The 21,172-nt window shown below is 42.6% G+C and overlaps 2 protein-coding genes and 1 long non-coding RNA gene across 9 annotated transcripts in view; 1 reads left to right on the forward strand and 2 right to left on the reverse strand.

Moving 5' to 3' along the window:
- ATF6 (activating transcription factor 6) overlaps nt 1–3,814 on the reverse strand; it is a 101,663-nt gene extending 97,849 nt beyond the window's left edge. For 2 of the 3 annotated variants that reach the window (XM_058174551.1, XM_058174550.1), the window contains exon 1: nt 3,664–3,814. In XM_058174551.1, coding sequence (XP_058030534.1) covers nt 3,664–3,727 — 64 coding nt within the window. In that variant the 5' untranslated portion in view covers nt 3,728–3,814. The remainder of the gene's footprint in view (nt 1–3,663) is intronic. The other variant, XM_058174552.1, reaches the window with a different exon arrangement.
- Nucleotides 3,815–3,917: 103 nt separating this feature from the next.
- SELP (selectin P) overlaps nt 3,918–21,172 on the reverse strand; it is a 53,635-nt gene continuing 36,380 nt past the window's right edge. For all 3 annotated transcript variants that reach the window (XM_058174548.1, XM_058174549.1, XM_058174547.1), the window contains 6 exons: nt 19,603–19,788; nt 17,095–17,280; nt 16,287–16,409; nt 14,870–14,900; nt 13,586–13,641; nt 3,918–9,616 (listed from right to left, as the gene is read on the reverse strand). In XM_058174548.1, coding sequence (XP_058030531.1) covers nt 13,587–13,641; nt 14,870–14,900; nt 16,287–16,409; nt 17,095–17,280; nt 19,603–19,788 — 581 coding nt within the window. In that variant the 3' untranslated portion in view covers nt 3,918–9,616; nt 13,586. The remainder of the gene's footprint in view (nt 9,617–13,585; nt 13,642–14,869; nt 14,901–16,286; nt 16,410–17,094; nt 17,281–19,602; nt 19,789–21,172) is intronic.
- Nucleotides 12,138–19,751, forward strand: LOC131194017 (uncharacterized). Of its 3 annotated transcripts, none has more exons than XR_009154091.1 (3): nt 12,138–12,553; nt 17,049–17,133; nt 18,776–19,751. It is a non-coding gene; the product is annotated as an uncharacterized LOC131194017 (long non-coding RNA). The 3 variants fall into 3 exon arrangements; XR_009154089.1 differs by lacking the exon at nt 12,138–12,553 and having other exon boundaries at nt 16,350–17,133; nt 18,776–19,012; nt 19,343–19,751; XR_009154090.1 differs by lacking the exon at nt 12,138–12,553 and adding an exon at nt 16,350–16,638.

The raw sequence follows: 21,172 nt of genomic DNA on the forward strand, positions 1-21,172 counted from the left end.
GTTCCGGGCGTTGGGAATGGGGTGACTGGCGCCCACCGGAGCGGATGCAACCTGCAAACGCCCTACTGGAGGAATTCGCAGACGATTCGAGGACCGTTTAGGCAAGTACAAGGGGACCCCTATCTCCTTCAATTTAGACCCCCAAATAGCTCCCATTAGGTTAAAGGCAAGGAGGGTTCCTTTTGCACTCAAACCTAAAATCGACAAAGAGTTAGATAAATTAGTCAGCCAGGGGATACTAGTGCCAGTTGACCATGCCAAATGGGAGGCGTAATCGTCACCCCTATAAAACCAGACGGGTCCATAAGAATTTGCGCTGATTACAAGGCTACCTTGAACAAAGCATTGCAAAGAGCGCCTACCCAGTTCCAGTAGTGCAACACTTATTGCACTCACTAGGGCACGGACAAGTTTTCGCCAAATTAGACTTGGCACAAGCGTACCAACAGCTACCCGTAGATGCTAGCACAGCTGAGGCCCAGACCATTGTAACGCACGGGTGCCTTTAAGTGCACCCGGTTACAGTTCGGGTGAGTGTGGCCCGGGCTATTCAAAATTTGATGGGCGGCTCCTACAAGGGTTACCGGAGTCGTACCCTATTCGATGATGTGTTGGTATCAGGGAAGATTTAAGAGAACTGGGGAAGCGATTAAGGAAAGTTTTGGCCATTTTAGGTCGGCAGGATTAAAAGTCAAAGCAAGCAAGTGTCAGATAGGGGTCGAATCTGTTGAATTTTGGGCTATAGAATAGACAAAAGGATTCACCCACTGAGAGCAAAGTCAAGGCGATAAAGAGAGCCCCAGCACCCAAAAACAAGACAGAACTCCAGGCTTTCCTGGGTCTGGTAAACTTTACGCCGTGTTTTTAAAAGACAAGGCAACCGTTGCTGAACCGCTGCATAAATTGCTTGGAAAAACACTGCTTGGTCGTGGGGAAGTCAGAGAATAGGGCATTTGAGGCAGTAAAAGTTTGCTATCAAGCGATAGCCTGTTAATACAATACAACAACAGACTGCCGTTAGTATTGGTTTGTGATCGTCCCCTATGGAGTAGGAGCGGTACTTAGCCACAGACTCCCAAAGCGGCACTGAAGCCCCTATAGCGTTCTATTCACAACGATGTCCCCGGCTGAGAGGAATTACAGCCAGCTAGATAGGGAGGCTCTCGCAATAGTGTCAGGGTGAAAAATTTCACGAATACGTTTTTGGGTGAGATTTCGAAATTGTCACTGATCACAGACCGCTATTGGGGTTACTGGCTGGCGACCGCCCAACGCCAGTAGCACTCTCACCTAGACTGACCAGATGGACTATTTTTTTGACCGCATACTCCTACCAGCTGCAGCATCGGCCTGGAAAGGAGCTGGGGCATGCGGACGATTGAGCAGATGCCCATTGCCAGGGAAATCGAGGACCCCACCCGGGCACACCCGTTCTACTAATTGACTCTTTGGACTCGGGGCCAGTCACATCGCAGGAAGTGGCTCGGCCTCCTACCGGGACGTTGTTTTAAGGACTGTAATCAGTTGGGTTCAAAGGGGATGGCCGGCTGCGCCGGGCGAACGTTTCAAGGAATTTGTAAAGAAAAAAGGGGAATTGTCTGTGCAAGGGGGGTGCCTGCTCTGGGGGGATAGGGTGGTAGTTCCAGAGAAGCTGAGAAAAAAAGTTCTGGAACTCCTGCATGAGGGTCACCCAGGAATTGTGAGGATGAAGGGTTTGGCTAGGAGCTATGTCTGGTGGCCCCTAATGGACAGGGAAATCAGTGACAGGGTTGGCCGATGCCAAGTATGTCAGGAATCCAGACCACTACCACCTACGGCCCCAGTTTTGGAGTGGGAGAAACCCCAAGGCCCTTGGTCCCGCATACACATTGATTTTGCCGGCCCCTTCCACGGCCAAACATTTCTAATTGTGGTGGATGCATTCTCCAAATGGCTGGAGATCATCCTAATGAAATCCACAACCGCGGGAGCTGTCATCTCAGCACTAAAACACCTTTTCGCCACGCACGGGCTACCGGACACCCTCGTGTCCGATAACGGCCCACAGTTCACCGCAGCATTATTTGAAGGGTACCTGGCTGAAGAGGGCATCCGACATGCCCTCTCAGCGCCGTTCCACCCTGCGTCGAACGGCCTTGCTGAACGTTTTGTCCGGTGCGAAAGAAGCGCTATCACGAAGCGGCCCGGCGATTGGCAGGCACAAATCGACGCATTCCTAACCGTCCAACACAGGACCCCCTGTGTGGCCACCGGCCGCAGCCCAGCCGAGCTTTTAATGGGGCGGAAGCTACGGTGCCCGCTAGACCGGCTACACCCGAACTACGTACAGGACGGGTTCAAAACAAAACCAGATAGAATCCGAGAGTTAAACATAGGAGACTCGTGTGGGCACATAATTACAGCGACGGCCCTAACTGGAAGAGGGGATAGTCATAGACAAACGGGCCCCAAATCTTATCTAGTGGAACTAGACGATGGCAGAATCTGGGCGCCACATAGATCAATTAAGAAACAGATTGAGCGATAAGGCAGAATTAGGCGAGAACAGCCCTGACTATGATTTAATTAACCCCACAGCTGACCGGCACCAAGAACAAACAGAAAGCGTAAGCAAAGAACCAAACAGAGACTTATCTGAGTCAGGCGAGGTCCAGCGACACCCTCCGGTCCCTCTAGAGGACAGCAGGTCCGAGCCGGCGAATAATCCAGGGCCGGATGGCCGGGAGGAGGAGCTCAGAGGAACGAAAAGTCCCTCCGGCAAGCTCGACTCAACTCCAGAAAGTGAACTGCGCAGGTCCGGGAGAGTCAGGAGACGCCCCACGTACCTGCAGGACTACGTAGAGAAGTAATATGCAAATATTGGCAAAGTGCCTTCTGGGAGGGAAGGAGTGTAATGTATTACTGTAAGTTTTGGCGGGAGTTTTAGGCGGGAAATATCTCGTTTCTGATTGGATGCAGCCTCAGGCTGAAGTGTATATAAGGAGAGGTTTTTCTCCAGAGCTTCGCTGGGTCACACTATATTAAAGAGCTGTTGTCACTAACCTGGTCTCCTGCCTCGTCAATACCCAAACTTAACAGTGTTTATACAGAGAGAGCCTTCTGTAAGAAAAACAGGAAATCCACGAGCCTCTGTCACAAATGTCCTTAGTGACTTTTAACAAGTTTCTTTTCTTCCAGGAATAAAAAACGTCAACATAGGAATAAAAATAATACCTGCCCTATAAGATTACAGCCACATAGGTTTAGGGAAATACCCTAAACCCGGGATCTCCAACCTTGGCAACTTTAAGACTTGTGGACTTCAACTCCCAGAGTTCCTCGGCCAGCAAAGCTGCCCGAGGAACTCTGGGAGTTGAAGTCCACAAGTCTTAAAGTTGCCCCTGCCCTAAACGCTCAAATTATGGCAAGAGAGGGAGACGAAAACCGGCGGTAAAACTTGCCAAGTTCCTCTCTTAAACGTATCCCTGTCTCCTCGGGTGATGATCGTAAGAGCACAAGAGAGAATTTAAAAGAAGGGGGAACAACTAGAAAAGAACAAACAAGGGGCAAAATCTCTTCTGCCCGGGGAAATCTCCCCCACCCACCCACCCTCATTACTGCCGACGGTGACCAAGTAGGGCTTGATGTTGCCGCCGAGCTCTCCCCTCCCACGGCCGGCCTTACCCCATTCGAGACTAGGCTCTCCGGAAGGCCAGCCGGCGATCGATGCCGTCATTGCTGCCGCCATCTCCGTCTTCCGGGATTGCACTCCAAGATCGTGAACTACGTAAAGACATTATGTATGTACACTCATCCTACTCGCAGTCCCCGCCCCCCGATTACGAGGGCCGCGAAGGACCAAAATCGTCAAGACCACGTTAAGCTTCTCCCTATTTTGATCTCGCAGTCTCTCTCGATTCCTCTGCGGAAGATGCATGTCTGTCAATAACGTTGTCTGTGTAAGGTTTTGCACACTTTTTAAAAGACAGGCTGGGAACTTAATCGAATTTGCAGCCTTGTAGATTTCAACTCGGTTCCCCGCTTTAAAGGTTTTGTTCTGTTTTGTGCCAGCTTTGATTGTGGAATCCTTGCTGCTCTCTGAGCTAGGTTGTTTGCTTGAAGACGTTTCGTTATCCAACTAGTTAACGTCGTCGGCGCATAATGATTCCCTGCAATTTTCTTGGCAAAATTTGAGAAGTGGTTTGACATTGCTTTAGATACTGTTGGAAGAAATGGCCACCTGGGTTCAGTTCCAAGTGGGGAAAGAAAGACAATTCCTTTCTGGAAACGTGGAGACTGCTTGGAAGGCTAGTGAAACAGAACCACCAAGCAGTTGTGATTCTGGGTAGCTGACCACATGGAGTGGAGAGAGAGAGAGAGAGAGAGAGAGATTTATAGTCTCTCTTGGACCTTGCCCTAGAGCTTCCTGTGCAAAAAAAAAGTATCCTATTAGTTGTCGGACACCTGGGGGGCTATGCAGGGGTCGAGGTAACCTTGTAGGCTGGCTGTCCCAGGCTTGGTTGAATCTTGTTGGGTGATTATGTAATGAAGAGGCTTGTGTTCTGAAAGGGTGTTGGGCAATTCCTATTATGGCTTAATGGCTTTGTCCTGTTTGGATCTTCTTGTTATTAGTCGCGAAGTCGTGTCCAACTCATCATAACCCCATGGACAATGATCCTCCAGGTCTTCCTGTCATCTACCATCCCCGGAGTCCATTTAAACTCACCGATTGCATTAGTGACTCCATCCAGCCACCTCATTCTCTGTTGTCCCATTCTTCTTTTGCCCTCAATCGCTCCCAGGATTAGGCTCTTCTCCAGTAAGTCCTTCCTTCTCATTAGGTGGCCAAAGTATTTGAGTTTCATCTTCAGGATCTGGCCTTCTAAAGAGCAGTCAGGGTTGATCTCCTCTAGAACTGACTGGTTTGATCGCCTTGCTGTCCAAGACACCTTGCAGGAGTCTTCTCCAGCACCATAGTTCAACGGCTTCAATTCTTTGGCACTCAACATTCCTTATGATCCAACTTTCACAGCCATACATTGCAACTGGGAAAACTATAGCCTTGACTATACGTACTTTTGTTGGCAGGGTGATGTCTCTGCTTTTTAGTATGCTGTCTAGATTTACCATAGCTTTTCTCCCCAGAAACAAGCATCTTTTAATTTCTTGGCTGTAGTCCCCATCTGTGGTGATCTTGGAGCCCAGGAAAATAAAATCTGTCACTACCTCCATTTCTTCTCTATCTATTTGCCAGGAATTGAGAGGGCCAGATGCCATGATCTTAGTTTTCTTAATGTTGAGTTTCAAACCAACCTTTGCACTATCCTCCTTCACCTGCATCAAGAGGATATTTAGTTCCTCTTCACTTTCTGCCATTAGAGTGGTATTATCTGCATATCTGAGGTTGTTGATACTTCTCCTGGCAATCTTAATTCCAATTTGATTCATCTAGCCTCGCCTTTCTCATAATGTGCTGTGCATATAAGTTAAATAGGCAGGGCAACAGTATACAGCCTTGCCGGACTCCTTTCCCAATTTTGAACCAATCAGTGGTTCCGTGTCCAGTTCTCACTGTTGCTTCTTGACCTGCATATACGTTTCTCAAGGGACAAATAAGATGGTCTGGTACTCCCATCTCATTAAGAACTTGCCACAGTTTGTTGCAATCCACACAATCAAAGGCTTTAGCATAGTCAATGAGTCTTGGATCTTGAGTGATCATCCTGGAGCTGAAGGCCTTTTGTCTTATAGATAAAATGGCCCAGTCTTTCTGGGGCTATTAACAAAGGTGGGGGCTGCTTTCCAAGAGCATGTTTCTCCTTTCCTCATCCAGGGTAATATAATATTCTGCCTTTTTAATATTTCCTAAAATATTTCATTCTTCTAGGAGGGTGGGTGCTAACTTTCTTCAATACCTTTGTAACAATCCTACTTAGGAGCTGTTACAGTTAGTAGTGGTGCCCGTGTGCTGTATTCTTAGTCCCAAATAAAACATTCTGGAAGCAAAAACGTGGCTTTTGAAATTTTGATGTTAGATTTAACTGCATCAGAAATATTGCTCACTTTAAAAGAGTATAGTGTGATAAATAGAAATATATATAAAAGGACTCATTGTCCTTTTATTGTGAGTGTGTCCTGTTCTCAGCTGCTGGAACATAAATTGGCTTGACAATATTAGACATGTAAGAAAGGCTAAGAAAAATAATGAAAATCAAGGAAACTCTAGGCAAGGGTTGTGTTCTTCCCCCCCCCCACCTCAGTCCGGGAGACACATGAAATGACTCAATTAGCCAGCAATTTAGTCCACAGCAGCTATCAGCTCTGGCAGCAAACCAGCGAGCGTCTGCCAAAGTTTTCTTTTATCTTCCTTGATGCCAGCGTGTCAACCAGGAAGTCAGGAACAAACAGCAATCCAAGCCAAATGCTCAGTCAAATAGTTCAGCTCAAGTTTTCTCCAGTCAGTTTGTTTTGTCCGTCACAAAGTAGTAGAGCAGCCCCTTCTGCTTTTATACCCTGTGGGGTGTGGTTCCGTGACTCATCACTTTCTAGGCCTGCTCCACCCCTTCTGTTGTTCCCGCCTCGCTTGTCTACGAAACCAGGGATCTAACCAGGACTGATTGTCCACAGCTGGGTCTGGAAGCGTTGCCTAGGTGGGGGGGAGATACAGGAGACAGAGGCCTCGTTACTTCCTCCACCTGGCCTGCCTCTGGCTCCTGGAGCTGAGCCAGAGAGGCCGGCCCTGCGGAGGGGAGCCCTGATGGCCCTTCCCCCTCACTCTCTGAGTCATTCTCTGGCAGGGGGCCAGGCCCGGGGGCGGGGGCTGGAGCCACAACAGGTTGGTTGGAAACAAAATGCACAGAGAAGTTGCCCAAGCCCAAACACATATAAATTAAAAAAAACAATTACAGCATTTGAGAGAATCACTTCAGAAGGCTAAAATATCCCTTAGGCTTAGAGGATTTAAATTGCTTCAGACTAAGAAAAAAAGATTACAACAGTTCCTGAAAGATAAATAGAGATTCCATTCAAAAAAATTTATACTCTAACTATCTCTCTGACAAATGGCAAGAACTGAATAATTGTCCAGAGATCTTTTGCAACATTAAGGAAAACTTCGGTTTCAGCACAGGATCTATACTGGAACATCTTCTGTGTGGGAATCTCCACTGTTGTAGGTTTTGTTAAAAACACAGTTGCTACTCAGTAAGTACATGACTACAGCACAAAATTGGTAAATAATGTTTTAAATGTATGAGAAGAGTTTAAAATATTACATGTTTTAATTCCTTCCATTGAGGACCTGTATACTGCACGAATCAAGAAGAGGGCCGTGAAAATATCTGCAGATCCCTCGCATCCTGGACATAAACTGTTTCAACTCCTACCCTCAAAACGACGCTATAGAGCACTGCACACCAGAACAACTAGACACAAGAACAGTTTTTTCCCGAAGGCCATCACTCTGCTAAACAAATAATTCCCTCAACACTGTCAGACTATTTACTGAATCTGCACTACTATTAATCGTTTCATAGTTCCCATCACCAATCTCTTTCCACTTACGACTGTATGACTATAACTTGTTGCTGGCAATCTTTATGATTTATATTGATATATTGATCATCAATTGTGTTGTAAATGTTGTACCTTGATGAACGTATCTTTTCTTTTACGTACACTGAGAGCATATTCACCAAGACAAATTCCTTGTGTGTCCAATCACACTTGGCCAATAAATTCTATTCTATTCTATTCTATTCTAAACATTACAATTTCCTACTGCTGCTGTTTTAGCTTGTTTTAAACAAAAAGAAGTCAATCCCTATCTTCGTATCACAATCATTTATTTATAATATTGTCCCCTATTTTTTTAAGTTACAAAAAATATGGCTTTTATGGAAAAACATTAATTTGAAAATAATAAATTTTATTACATTTACATCCTCCCATTATAATCATAATACTGTATATCTTCCATCACTCTGAGATAGATTAGGCTGAGATTTGACAATATCAAATAAATTTTGTGAGGATTTCAATCTGTTATATTACTATTTTAGCATGCTAGGAAAGTTGTCTTTTCTAGTTGTAAATACTAGTAGACAATGAAAGAAGCAATGCAATGTAGTGAGACCTGTTTGAGTCTGAAATATTTGATTGTGCTGGAACAATAAGTCAACTAACAACACCTAACCAGATAGTTGACCAAACTGTACTTTTGATATAGTATTGATTTTTAGACCATTTTGATAACTAGCCATATTAATTATAATAAAGGGATTGCTCATTTAAAATATAGAGCATGTTTGACTCGTGAAAATGAACAGTATATGATGGGCAATTATGAATTTTCATGTATTTGCTACATGTGCAGAATGTGTCACTGATTGCAGCTTACAATTTCATAAAGTTGTCCTCTTTCATTTGCTTTTGAAAACAAGATTCTAGCCATTATTTAAAAAGATAAATTCCAGTATGTGAACAATTTCTAGCAAAGTCTCAAGGGAGACTGCAAAAGCTGGATTGTTGTTAGTTCCGAAGTTATGTCCGACCCATAGCGACCCCATGGACAATATTGCTTCAGGCCTTTCTGTCCTCTACCATCCTCTGGAATCCATTTAAGCTCATGCCTACTGCTTCAGTGACTCCATCCAGCCACCTCGTTCTCTATCATCCCATTCTTCTTTTGCCCTCAATCTTTCCCAGCATTAGGCTCCAGTGAGTCCTTCCTTCTCATTAGGTGGCCAAAGCATTTGAGTTACATCTTCAGGATCTGGCCTTCTAAAGAGCAGTCAGGGTTGATCTCCTCTAGGACTGACCGGTTTGATCACCTTGCAGTCCAAGACGCCTTGCAGGAGTCTTCTCCAGCACCATAGTTCAACAGCTTCAATTCTTTGGCACTCAACATTCCTTATGATCCAACTTTCACAGCCACACATTGCAACTGGGAAAACTATAGCCTTGACTATACACATTTTTGTTGGCAGGGTGATATCTCTGCTTTTTAGTATGCTGTCTAGATTTGCCATAGCTTTCTTCCCCAGAAGCAAGCATCTTTTAATTTCTTGGCTGTTGTCCCCATCTGCGGTAATCTTGAAGCTTAGGAAAATAAAATCTTTCACTACTTCCATATCCAGCAAAAGCTGGATATTCTCCTTCAAAAATATGGAGCACATGTGTCTTCTGTCTATTTTTCGTTGTTTTTTTATTATGAAACCAAGCTTTGAAAGAAGCAAGATTTATTATGTCTTTACATCTGTATCTTGATACAAGAAAATAGAAACAATTTTTAAATCTACAATTTCCCAAAAAGACTTCTTGGCATATCTACAGCATCTTCTTAGCAATAATGGTTAGCAATGTTTTGAGTAGTTAAAAGAACATTTCAGAACATCTTGCCAGAAGATAAATAACAATGAATTCTGGTAAGTTTTGAGATCTTTTAAGTGCTGTCGCTGCATGGTGAATGGAAGCTCCATGCAATGTATCTTTTAAAGCTATAGGTTTCAAATATTAATTTATTTTTTCTGACTTCAGTGAGCCCAAATCCTAATCAATAATATTAACAGAACTGAATGAGGTGGGTGAATATTCCATTGCATCAGCATTTTTCTTCACAGCATGTTCCAGATGAGTTCTGTGGGATATAAAGAAAAAATAATTTGCTTATTTATTATTTATCAATATGAAAAAATAAGCAAGCTAGTGATTAAGAAAGCAATTACATCTGATATGGACTGAAATTATCAGGCTTCCCTAATGTGGCACATTCTAAGTAGGTTGAATTTCAATTTACATTCATGTTTTCTGGAATTATGGGTTTGGGTTACGTTGGCTGAGATTTATGGAAAGTGAAATCCAACCCATTTGGTAGTACCAGTTCAAGTAAAGCCGCAATAGTTTCATAGGGCTTGAAGAAATACTTAAATTTCTGGATTTATTGTTTAAATAATTGTTTAAGGAAAAAATCATTGGGAACACAGAAGTTGCCAGACTCAAAGGTGCTTTTTCAAAAGTGGATTTTCTTTGTTTTTCCTTGCAGATGTTTCACTCCTCATCCAAGAAGCTTCTTCAATTTTGACTGAACGGTGGAGAAGAGATGAATTTATATTCTTTGCAGTCATCTGGTCATTGGTAGTCTCTCTGAGAGTCGTTGAGGCCACTTGGTCTCATGACCTCAAGCCCTTGAGCACCTTTGGGAAAACCAGGACCTAGATGACTGAGAATCTCCATAGACAGAAATTGTCAGGTTGTCGAGATACGTTTGGTTATGGATATGGGCGCATTTTCTTTTTATAAAAAATATACCTTGTCTAATTTGTGATAAATTAAATTAGTAATTTGTTTTCCCATGGGATAATTTATATTATTATTTCAATGTATGTAATATGTTCCCATATATTGGGCAGTGAAATGGGCACTCAAGACAATTAGCAATGGAAACAATGCAAAATATCATTTGCTGAGATAGGCAGCTATGGAAATAAAATAAAATAAATAGTTAAAGCCCATTTTAAAAGCTAATATTAATCTTTGAAGGAACTGATCCGTGGAGAGTGTCATGGCGGTTGCAGGTAAGTTATGGATTTTTCAGATGCAGTGGAAAAGACATACTGTAAAGACAGTAGATTGCTAATCTGTTGTGGGAACGCTCTCGGTCAATTGAAGTTGAAACCGTTGAGTAGCAACTTGCACAACTAAAGGGTTTTGATAGTCATGAGTCATTCACAGACCTTGACCAAGTATCAAGTCCTAGAATAATCCAACAACCCTGCAGCTTTTAGAAAAGGTAAGACATTAAGCTAAAGCAGTAGTGGCGAACCTTTTAGGGACCGAGTGCTCAAACTGCAGCCCAAAACCCATTTATTTATCGCAATGTGCCAACATGGCAATTTAACCTGAATAATAAGGTTTTACTACCAGTGGTGGGATTTAAATAATTTAACAATCAGTTCTTCCTAATGACCTGGTGGGCGTGGCTGGGGGTGGTCATGTGACTGAGTGGGCATGGCCAACTCTACATCACTCATGTGGGTGGTGCTTGCATGAGACAGGCAGGGTTGGGGAGGGAATCTAGGGATCTCTGGTGGGTGGGGTGGGAAGCGGGTGGGAGAAAAGAAAGATCCAACCAGTTTGTTTGTGTGTGTGCGCGCATGGGTATGTGTGGGTGGGTGTGTGAGAGAGACAAAGCACACTGCAGCCAGCCCTCTCCGAGATTGGGTCTGATCTCTCTCTCTCTCACACTCACTCACACACACACTCACACACAGAGAGGTTAGATCAGATCTCTCCCTCCCTCCCTCCCTGCTTTAGGCAGGCTTAAAAACTCTGTGAGGCCCAGCATGCTGCAGACACTCCTCGCTCGCCCCTTTGCCTGGCTTCCCTCCTCCATGGTCTCCTCAGTGCTCGCTCACATTCTCCCTCCCAAGTCTAGCTGTTGGGTGAAGCTGGGCACCGGTGAGGGCTGGCTTTTTGTCCAGCTGTGGGGGGGGGGAGGGAACAGAGAGGGGCCTGGGGAAGAAGCGTGCATCAAGTTAGACTGGAAAAGCTGGTTGCGAGAGGAAGAGAAGCCGGGTGAGCCAGACCCAGGCACTTCCCGAATCCCTGAGTCCCAGAAGCAGCAACCTCACACTCTCCCCTTCTTCACCACTAGCCCCCTTCTTCACACGGGATCACCCAGCAGCGGGAACAGAGAGGGGCCTGGGGAAGAAGCGTGCATCAAGTTAGACTGGAAAAGCTGGTTGCGAGAGGAAGAGAAGCCGGGTGTCGTGTCCCACTCCTCCGCTGACGGCTGGGTCCGGGAAATCCGAATCAGGCTTGCCTCTGCAGCTCGGCCCAAAGTCCTAGCAAAGTCCTCAGAGCAGGCAGGAGACCAGTAAGTGACTTCAGCAAGATAAGTTTGACTTTTGCCTGACTCAGAGACTGCCAGAAAGTAGCTCCTTTATATAGGCCATGGGGTGTGGCTCCATGACTCAGCACTCATTAAGGCCTGCCCCTCCCTTCCCTCTGTTGCCTCCGCCTCTCCAATCTTCTGATGCGAGGGTCACTCCAATCAGCTGTTCTTGGGAGTAAACCTCCTCAGGCTCACCTGCTGTGGAGGAGGGGAGGGTCTAGCTGCTCTTGCCTGGGCATGGAGTCAGGGCTGGGGCAGGGAGATGCTCCTTCTTCTGCAGTTTGTGGGGGCATGGAGCCAGGACTTGGGCCGGAAGGCATACATTCCTCAGTGTTGGGGAGCAGGTAAGAAGGCCCCGGCTGCTCTGAGGGCGGGCAAGACACAACACCGGGTGAGCCAGACCCAGGCGCTTCCCGAATCCCTGAGTCTCAGAAGCAGCAACCTCACACTCTCCCCTTCTTCACCACTAGCCCCCTTCTTCACACGGGATCACCCAGCAGCGGGAACAGAGAGGGAGGAGGGGGCGGTGTTCCTGCATGCTGCAGTTTCTGTGTGCTAATGCTGCTGTTCCCTTTTTCACACAGGATCACCAACAGCAGGAATGGAGAGAGAAAAGGGGGCAGTGACGGCTGCTAGCATTGAGGGGAGAGTGCTACACACACGCTCCCTTTTCGGCACTCGGTACTATAATCTATTGCCGGCTCTTGGGGAGACAGTTGCTTATTTATCAGCCTGTATGGGGCTGTGGGCATGAGAATGCAGAATTTTCAGCAAATGGAAAATGTTTTAATTCCCCTCCTGTAATTCCTTTCAGTTTGTTTTACACTTTTCAATTACTCATTTTTCTCTGCTGGGGGAATGCACTTGTTTGAGCCGCAACCCAGAAGAGGAGCTGCCTAGGGGCCCTGAGTGTCCCAGAAAATGAACTTCTGGCATGAGCATGCACGCTGGCCAGCTAGTCTGGTTACTGGCATGCATATGCATGCGATGATCAGCTGGCCGGCAAGCATGCTCACACCGGAAAATGGAAGATCAGCTCTTCCAGTTTCCGGCACTGCCACACGCATGAAGGCCAGATGATCATCGTGTGTGCATGCGCACCAGAAACCTGGAAGAGGAATGGGCGATGCTGCACATGCCAGGCAACATGGCTCCACGTGCCACTTCAGGCACATGTGCCATAAGTTCGTAATCACAGGGCTAAAGGAAGGGCAGAGAGGGTTGATATTTAATTAAGAAACAGATTCAAACTCTGTAGCAACAAACCTATTTTCCTTGACCAGCACCTTGCTTCTCTTGGATTTCTGAGTTCTTGGATTTTTGACTACTTTGATCTCAGTCCAACTTATCTCATATTTGCGTCAACTTCTCTCATGCTTATGAACTCTTATAGGTGATTCAGAGCAGTTTACCTCATAGTTTCTCATTTACTACCTGGCTTAGACATTTTGACTGTGGCTCAACTTCCTCACTTCATTGTTTGTAAGCTCACAGCTGTGGACTATCTTGCACAGGATCAGATCATAGCCAAATAGCTATTTAGTTGCCAGGGGAAGGTTGGGACAGGAGTCAGCCTAGAACCCATTCCTGCTCCCCATCCAAAGGTCAATTGTGTCACAGATATTTGTGAAATGTTCAGACAGAGAATGGAGAAGAACAATAAAGGCCTTCCTTGGAAATCAACGTGACAAAATAAAGCATTTTTGATCTTACCTTAGAAGACTGAGTCAAATGCTGAATTGGAATATGTACCAGGTACCCCCAACTCACTAAAAGGCAACAGATAAATAGTTATCATTGTACAATTCATGTCACTTAGGAAAATAGAGCTGAATGCCTCAAGGCACACTTTACAATTAGGATTTTGAAAATCTCAGAATTAATTTAATATGTGATGTTCCTAGTGCTTGAAATTGCTTTTTGAAATGTGGAGTGAAGAAAAAAAAACCTGATCCTGTAATTTGCTTCTATTCTCAGTAGTGCAAAATCTTTTGTACTGAGCTTCCAGGAACAACATTTTAGACAAAAACAAGAACGAGTTTTCTGACACCTTAAAAACTAACACATTCATATCATGTAACATCTGCTTAATCAAAATCCACAGTAAAGTTGGTAGTTGACACAAACCAGTTCAAGTACAACTTCTACAAATCTGGTCATCCAGAGCTTTGATTGTTGGCTTAGCTTGTGAATAGATGATATGCTGTTTGCATTAATTTGGAATGTGATCAGCTAGAGTAGGGGTCCACAACCCTGGGTTAAGGCTCACTACTGGGTGGCAACCATTGGGAACCAGGCTGTTGAAGTGGCGGGTGAACTCGCAAAGTTTCATTTGCGCATGCAGAGGATTTAGGTTGCACACACAAAACCATTCCCCCTGCCACCAAAGTCACCGCCAGTCCACAAAACCAAAAAGGTGAAGACCTGCTATACATAAGACAGCCACTCACACAGCAAGACATCTCCTTATCCACCTCTCATCCATCTATTCTCACAGATACCCCCAGTTGCTCCAGGATGTTTCCAAATCCTGTTACTTTATGGTAACATAAATTAAAAACCAATTTGCAAAGTGTTGGAAGAAGCCTTTCAGTCCTAAGCAAATATAGTACACAGCAAGTTCAATTTATAAAAAGAATAAAAGTTCTATTTTAAATAAGATACGTATTTCTACACAGATTCATGCTATATGTCTGACTACCTTAAATTGTTCAATTCACAAATGAAATATTGTGAATACAAAATACATTTTGTATGTATTTGTTCATCTTTACATGTTTTGGGGGGGAAAGTCCCCCTCTATCCCCTATCTCTCATTTTGCAGGCATGTCATTTTACTGACTTAGTATTTCATATATTTAACAAAGTAGAATAAAATCTATAAAATCTTATGCAATGATAAATGAATTAGTGTTCAAATCTTTATGGAAATTTGCATTGTTTTGCAGCTTCATTTAAGAAATTTGATGTAATGTAATTTCATATTGCAGTCAGTACCTGGTATGACTTAACAGCTTCTTTTTCTCCTCTGATGGAGTCATAGTTCCCATTGGAAGGTAAAAAAAAGACAAAAAGATAGATTATTCCAATGGATTGCAATATTACAATTAAATTATTAATGTAAGCATTAGTTAAAAATAGCAGCAGTGATTATGATGCAAGGGTGTAAATATTAGTCTATTTATATCATGTATTTTCTTCTTGAAGTTCAGGAACTTTTCTTTGTTATTCCTCTAATAAGTCTTATTATTCCTCTCTGCTAGGTTAACACATGATTTTTCAGAAGGACAACTTTCCAGAAATTTGATTAATTGTTAATTGCTCCTCTCCTAACTAATCAATCTATGTTAGGGAGGAATAAGATAGACTTTCAGATTGACCCATATCAATAAACTGAACATGGTAGAGTCATCATGGTTGGTTTAAACTTAACCACTCCCATTGACTGAGGGGTCAGTTAATCGAAATAGCACTTAGATTCATATACCACTCCATTATGGTTTATAGCCCTCTCTAAGAAGTTTATCGAGTCAGCATATTACCCCCAACAATCTTCTAGGTCCTCATTTTATCGACCTTGGAAGGATGGAAGGCTGAGTCAACCTTGTACCGGTCTGGATCAAACTCCTGGCAGTGGACAGAGTTAGTCTGCCATACTTAGTTCTAATCACTGTGCCATCATGGCTCTCTAAGCAACTTTATGCTGCTTGTTTACAGGAAATTCTGAAGAATTCTGGCTGACCTTTTGAATACATTGTTTTGGCTCACTAAAAGTATTATTCCAATGTCAATGCTGTTTTTTTTATGGTTAATGCAATGCTATTTTTGTGAGTTAAAATTATGTGGCTTTGAACTACAGATTGTCCTCGACTTACGACTACAACTTAGCCCAAACCTTTCTGTTGCTAAGTGAGAGTTGTTAAGTGAGTTTTGCACCAGTTTATAATCTTTCTTGCCATAGTTGTTAAGTGAATCACTGCAGTTGCTAATTTAGTAACACAGTTGTTAATTGGCTTCTTCACTGACTTTGCTTGTCATAAGGTCTGAAAAGTGATCACATGACCCTAGGACACTGCAACTGTCATAAGTATGAGTCATTTGCCAAGTTCCGAATTTTAATCACGTGACCATGGGAATGCTGCAACAGTGTGAAAAATGATTATAAGTCACTTTTTTCAATGCTGTTGTAACTTCGGATGGTCACTAAATGAATGGTTGTCGAGGTCTATCTGTACTATACATTTTTGGTATAAATTGTACTTTGGAAAGGCATTTAAATTGAAGGGAATGGGAAATTCTATTCAGTTTTAACTATTATAATTTTATCTGCTAAAAAATGTGAACTCTCATGCACATGAGGATGAGAATACAGGTAACTGGAGGATCCCCAATTAGCTGGTGTAAATCTCCTTACCTCTTTTGCTGAGACGCTTAATTGCTAGAGCTATCAGACCTCCAGAGATCATTAAAACAACAAGGGATGCTGTGACTCCACCAGTATAGAGCAAAACTTGCTTTAGGTAAATGGCAGCATTTTCTGAAATTCAATATATTAGAAATGAAATAAGTCAACTAAAAAGTACATTCTTCTCTTATAAGACTCCAATATCCTGATATTGACTCTGTAGCTCTACAGATCTCCATCCATTTTCATCAGAACTAAACACCCTTGACCTCAGACTCTGAATAATGTCTCACATACTTTGTACACTTGGAAGTAACATTATGAGGAAATGTGCCAAGCTAAACTTTCTTAGAAAATGGAGGTAGGTGAATGTGGAGGATATAACTTTTTAAAAAAAACTTCAGCATTCCTTTATGAGTCATTTTAGAGAAATAAATATTACAGCAAAATAATGCTTTTAAACATATTACTGTAATTAGTAAGTGCTTTCTAAATTATTCTTTGCGATTATTATGTCAAAAGAAACATGTTAACTTCCTATAAATTAAATATTTCAGTTTTGAAATGTTGTCTAGGGGCTTCATTATATTTCTAAGATAGGAGTACACAATAACAACAGCTGTAAAGCATAGAGACCGTTATGAAAATAAATATAAATTACTTTTTCTTTGAAAAAAATTAGAGTAAATCAGCAGAGGGCAGCACTAATACACACTTCTTTGGCAAAAATCCTACCCTAATCTACAGAACTGTTTTGTAACTGTTTTTCAGAATTGGAGCAGATGATTGCAATTTGCATAGAAAGAGATCACGGTACCTTGACAAACAGGCATCTCAGCAGACCACCGGCCATCAGGTTGGCATTGCATCCTACTTGTTCCATTGAGAATGAAGCCCTCAGTGCAGTAGAAGTGACATGTGGAGCTATAGCTGAAGTGGCCCCAGGGATGGGAGCAGTTCTTTTTCATGTTCTCCGTCTCTTTAAGGGGGGGACACTTTATGGCTGTGGGGCAGGCAGGAATTAAAATTAAGAAAAGTACATCACAGGATCTTTTAGAACGGGACAAAGGCTGATCAAAGGATCACATTGTGAAGAAAGGTCACAATATTGGTTGTAGTGATACTGAGGTTGGCTTTAGAAAAAGAGTAACGGGTACATGATGTTTGTATGTGTGGGAGCATCTAAATGTGTGTGTGGTGTGTGGGGGGGGGAGGAGAATTACTTCTGCTAAAAACCTGGTGTACAGACCTTGGATTCTATTATTGAAAGAGAGAATAATTCTCCCTCCTGTGTACTACTGGATTCCAAGGTCATCCTATGACCCTGACTGCTGGCAGGTTCAGGATGAACAAGTGGATGGGTGGATATGTATTTCAGAAAACAATGCCACCAATTACATCAAATTGCATTTGGCTGGGTTCAGGGACCACCACCTGCAACCACAGAGCCTAAGGTATCCCTACCATCTTAATATCCAGTTGATCAAATATAGGAACGGACTGCTGGGTGGTAGCAGCATTTGGCTTGACTCAGGAGGGCTCTTTTTACGGTTTTACCTGAATGTAATGTACCGGTAATTAGGCAAGCTTCTTGGAAAGGGTATTTTATAATTGGGATATTATTGCAAGGAAAAAACCTCTCAATACTTCTTCAGTGTTGTCCAACCTACCCAGGATTGGGAATTTACTGAAGGAAGGCTTTTGCAGATGGGCTTACTGCAAAGTGAAGTTAAGAAGGGTTAGATGCTCCTTCACAATTAATATAGGAGGAGACCCACGTTGTTATATGGTGGCAAAAAAATCAGAAGTCTGATAGCACCTTTCTCATGGACTGCAGCTCATTTTATCAGATGCACAGACGGGTTGGACTGATGTAGGATTTAAACTGAATGAAGCTTTTCTAAAATAGTCATTTTGAGGTCTGCTATTCTATAGAAGGGACGCGGTGGCTCTAGGGGCTAGAACGTTGAGCTTCTCGATCGAAAGGTCGGCAGCTCAGCGGTTCGAATCCCTGGTGCTGCCGTGTAACGGGGTGAGCTCCTGTTACTTATAATATAATAATATAACAACAGAGTTGGAAGGGACCTTGGAGGCCTTCTAGTCCAACCCCCTGCCCAGGCAGGAAACCCTACACCATCTCAGATGGTTATCCAACATTTTCTTAAAAATTTCCAGTGTTGGAGCATTCACAACTTCTGCGGGCAAGTCGTTCCACTTATTAATTGTTCTGTCAGGAAATTTCTCCTTAGTTCTAAGTTGCTTCTTTCCTTGATCAGTTTCCACCCATTGCTTCTTGTTCTACCCTCAGGTGCTTTGGAGAACAGCCCGACTCCCTCTTCTTTGTGGCAACCCCTGAGATATTGGAACACTGCTATCATGTCTCCCCTAGTCCTTCTTTTTATTAAACTAGACATACCGAGTTCCTGCAACCGTTCTTCATATGTTTTAGCCTCCAGTCCCCTAATCATCTTTGTTGCTCTTCTCTGCACTCTTTCTAGAGTCTCAACATCTTGTCACTTGTCCCAGCTTCTGCCAACCAAGCAGTTTCGAAAGCACATAAAAATGCAAGTAGAAAAAATAGGGACCACCTTGGTGGGAAGGTAACAGCGTTCCGTGCGCCTTTGTCATAGAGTCATGCCGGCCACATGACCACGGAGACGTCTTCAGACAGCACTGGCTCTTCGGCTTTGAAACGGAGATGAGCACCACCCCCTAGAGTCAGCAACGACTAGCACGTATGTACGAGGCGAACCTTTACCTTTACCTATTCTATAGAATCATTGAGCGAGAAAGTGTTGTACTCACAGACATCAAAAAGTTTTAGCCATTTTTCAGAATGGGTTGTTATTTTGAATACAGTACAACAATGATAAATTGCCTGTAATCTGTTTTACATATAATCTGTCTTCCTTTCGCCTCAAATTTAGCCCAGTTTAAATCCTACATCTGTCTGGTCACTTTGTGCTTCTGCTGAAGTAAGCTTGAGCTCACACAATCATGTAGCTGTTAATAATATTTTGTTAATTGGAAAAGGTGCTACCAGACTCCTGTTTTTGCCTTCACAGTTACGCACATTACAGCCACGTGGCATGAAACCAAGAAGGAGCAGAATTCTCCCATAAGTCACAGGAAGTGGAATAAGAAACTATCTTAATATATTTTGTTCATGTACGTTCATTTAGTAAACAATTTCTCCAATAGAAGAGAATATATGTAGTTGAACTGTGGAATTCTTTATAGTCTCTGAGCTTAGTTGTTTGCTTGCAGATGTTTCCCTCCTACATTTCAAGCAGTGTATAGCACTCAATGTGGTAAGTTCTCTGACCTTCACAAAATGGTGCAAATCCTGTCCAATCTCCTGTGGCCATACAGTTCACCCTTTTGGATCCAATTCTTTTAAAACCCATGTCACAGGAGAAGATGCAGCTGGTGTCATATGTGAAGTTTCCATAAGATTGAGAGCATTTGAGCTGTCCATTCTTTGGAGCCTGCAATTCAGGGCACTTGAGAGCTGGCAAAAAACAAATTTAAACCTTTAGAAGAAAGATCTACAAATGCTGCAGAAAGAGGCAGGAGGAAGAAAATATTAAGCAATTAATAGTTACTGCCTCAAACCCTCAAAGTTTCAATTTCAAACTGTTTATCGTGTACCTCAGTCCTTTCTTAAGTATGCTTACAAATTAAAAATATTATTAAGAGGTCCGTAAAGGGGGCATGCATAAGCACACCAGCGTGCCTACTGTCCCTGTCTTACTGATCCCATTTATTTGTATTTACTTTCTTTGTTTATGTTTATGTTCATACTTATATTTGTTATCGTGTACATGTTTGACAAAATAAATAAATAAATAACAGAAAGAGCGAATGAAGGAGAAGGCCTTTAGTGACTGATGAGCTACTGCACATTAAATTCACAAACTAGAAACATCTGGGTATATTAGACGCTAGGCCAAAAAAAAAAAAATAACATTAAGCTTGTATGAAATTCGCTCATTTATTTTAAGCTTTTTAAATTATTTGCATCATTTTTGCAGAAAGTTCATATTCTACCTATCATTTATCACTGGAATGTATTATTTAATCTGATTTTAGAAAAGCACTGCTTCTTTGGTGCTAAATGCTTAAGTCTCAATTAGTATATCTGTAGCTATATTAGTATATTTTTATATATACTATTTTATATATATATGTGTGTTTTCTGAGGTTTTCGCGGGTGTTTGTATGTAGGTCTTTGGTTATTCAGGTTTTCTCCCGACACTTCCAATTTTACGCGGGAGAAAACCCGAATAACCAAAGACATACATATATATATACTAATATATATTATATTAGTATATTATATTATATATTGTATTAGTATAATAGTATATTATATTATATTAGTATAACAACACCAGGGTTGTTCCTTTATAAGAGAGAGGGGAAAAGAACAATCAATGAAAAATAAAAGTTGTGTTCTGCATAGAGCATATGCATATGTTCTTTAGTATATTACTTCATATTGTATTTTGATTTTGATTATTTTATTATGTCAAGCACCCAGAGTCACTTGGAATTGGATGGTTTCTAAATCCAATAAAATAAAATAAAATAAAATAAAAAATAAAATAAAATAAAATAAAATAAAAATTCTAGTGTATATATGCTTGTAATAAACTACAGAATAAAATAAAATAAAGAAAGTATTTATGTTGCTAAGATGTGGAAAGGTATCAAATTTATAGAATAGGCTCTGCGCATGCGCGAGGATGGCGGTTTACTAGAGGAGCTCGGATCGGCGTGGGGTGCTTTTCCCGAAATGGGGGACTCCGGATGACTTACCAGGCTGCTCCTGTCCCTCGGTGTGTTGCATCATCTACTTGGCAGCCGCAGGAGAGGTCTTTTGGCCCTCTCGG

This window comes from Ahaetulla prasina, chromosome 3 (genome assembly GCF_028640845.1).
Source record: "Ahaetulla prasina isolate Xishuangbanna chromosome 3, ASM2864084v1, whole genome shotgun sequence".
In the NCBI taxonomy this organism is placed as follows: Eukaryota; Metazoa; Chordata; class Lepidosauria; order Squamata; family Colubridae; genus Ahaetulla; species Ahaetulla prasina.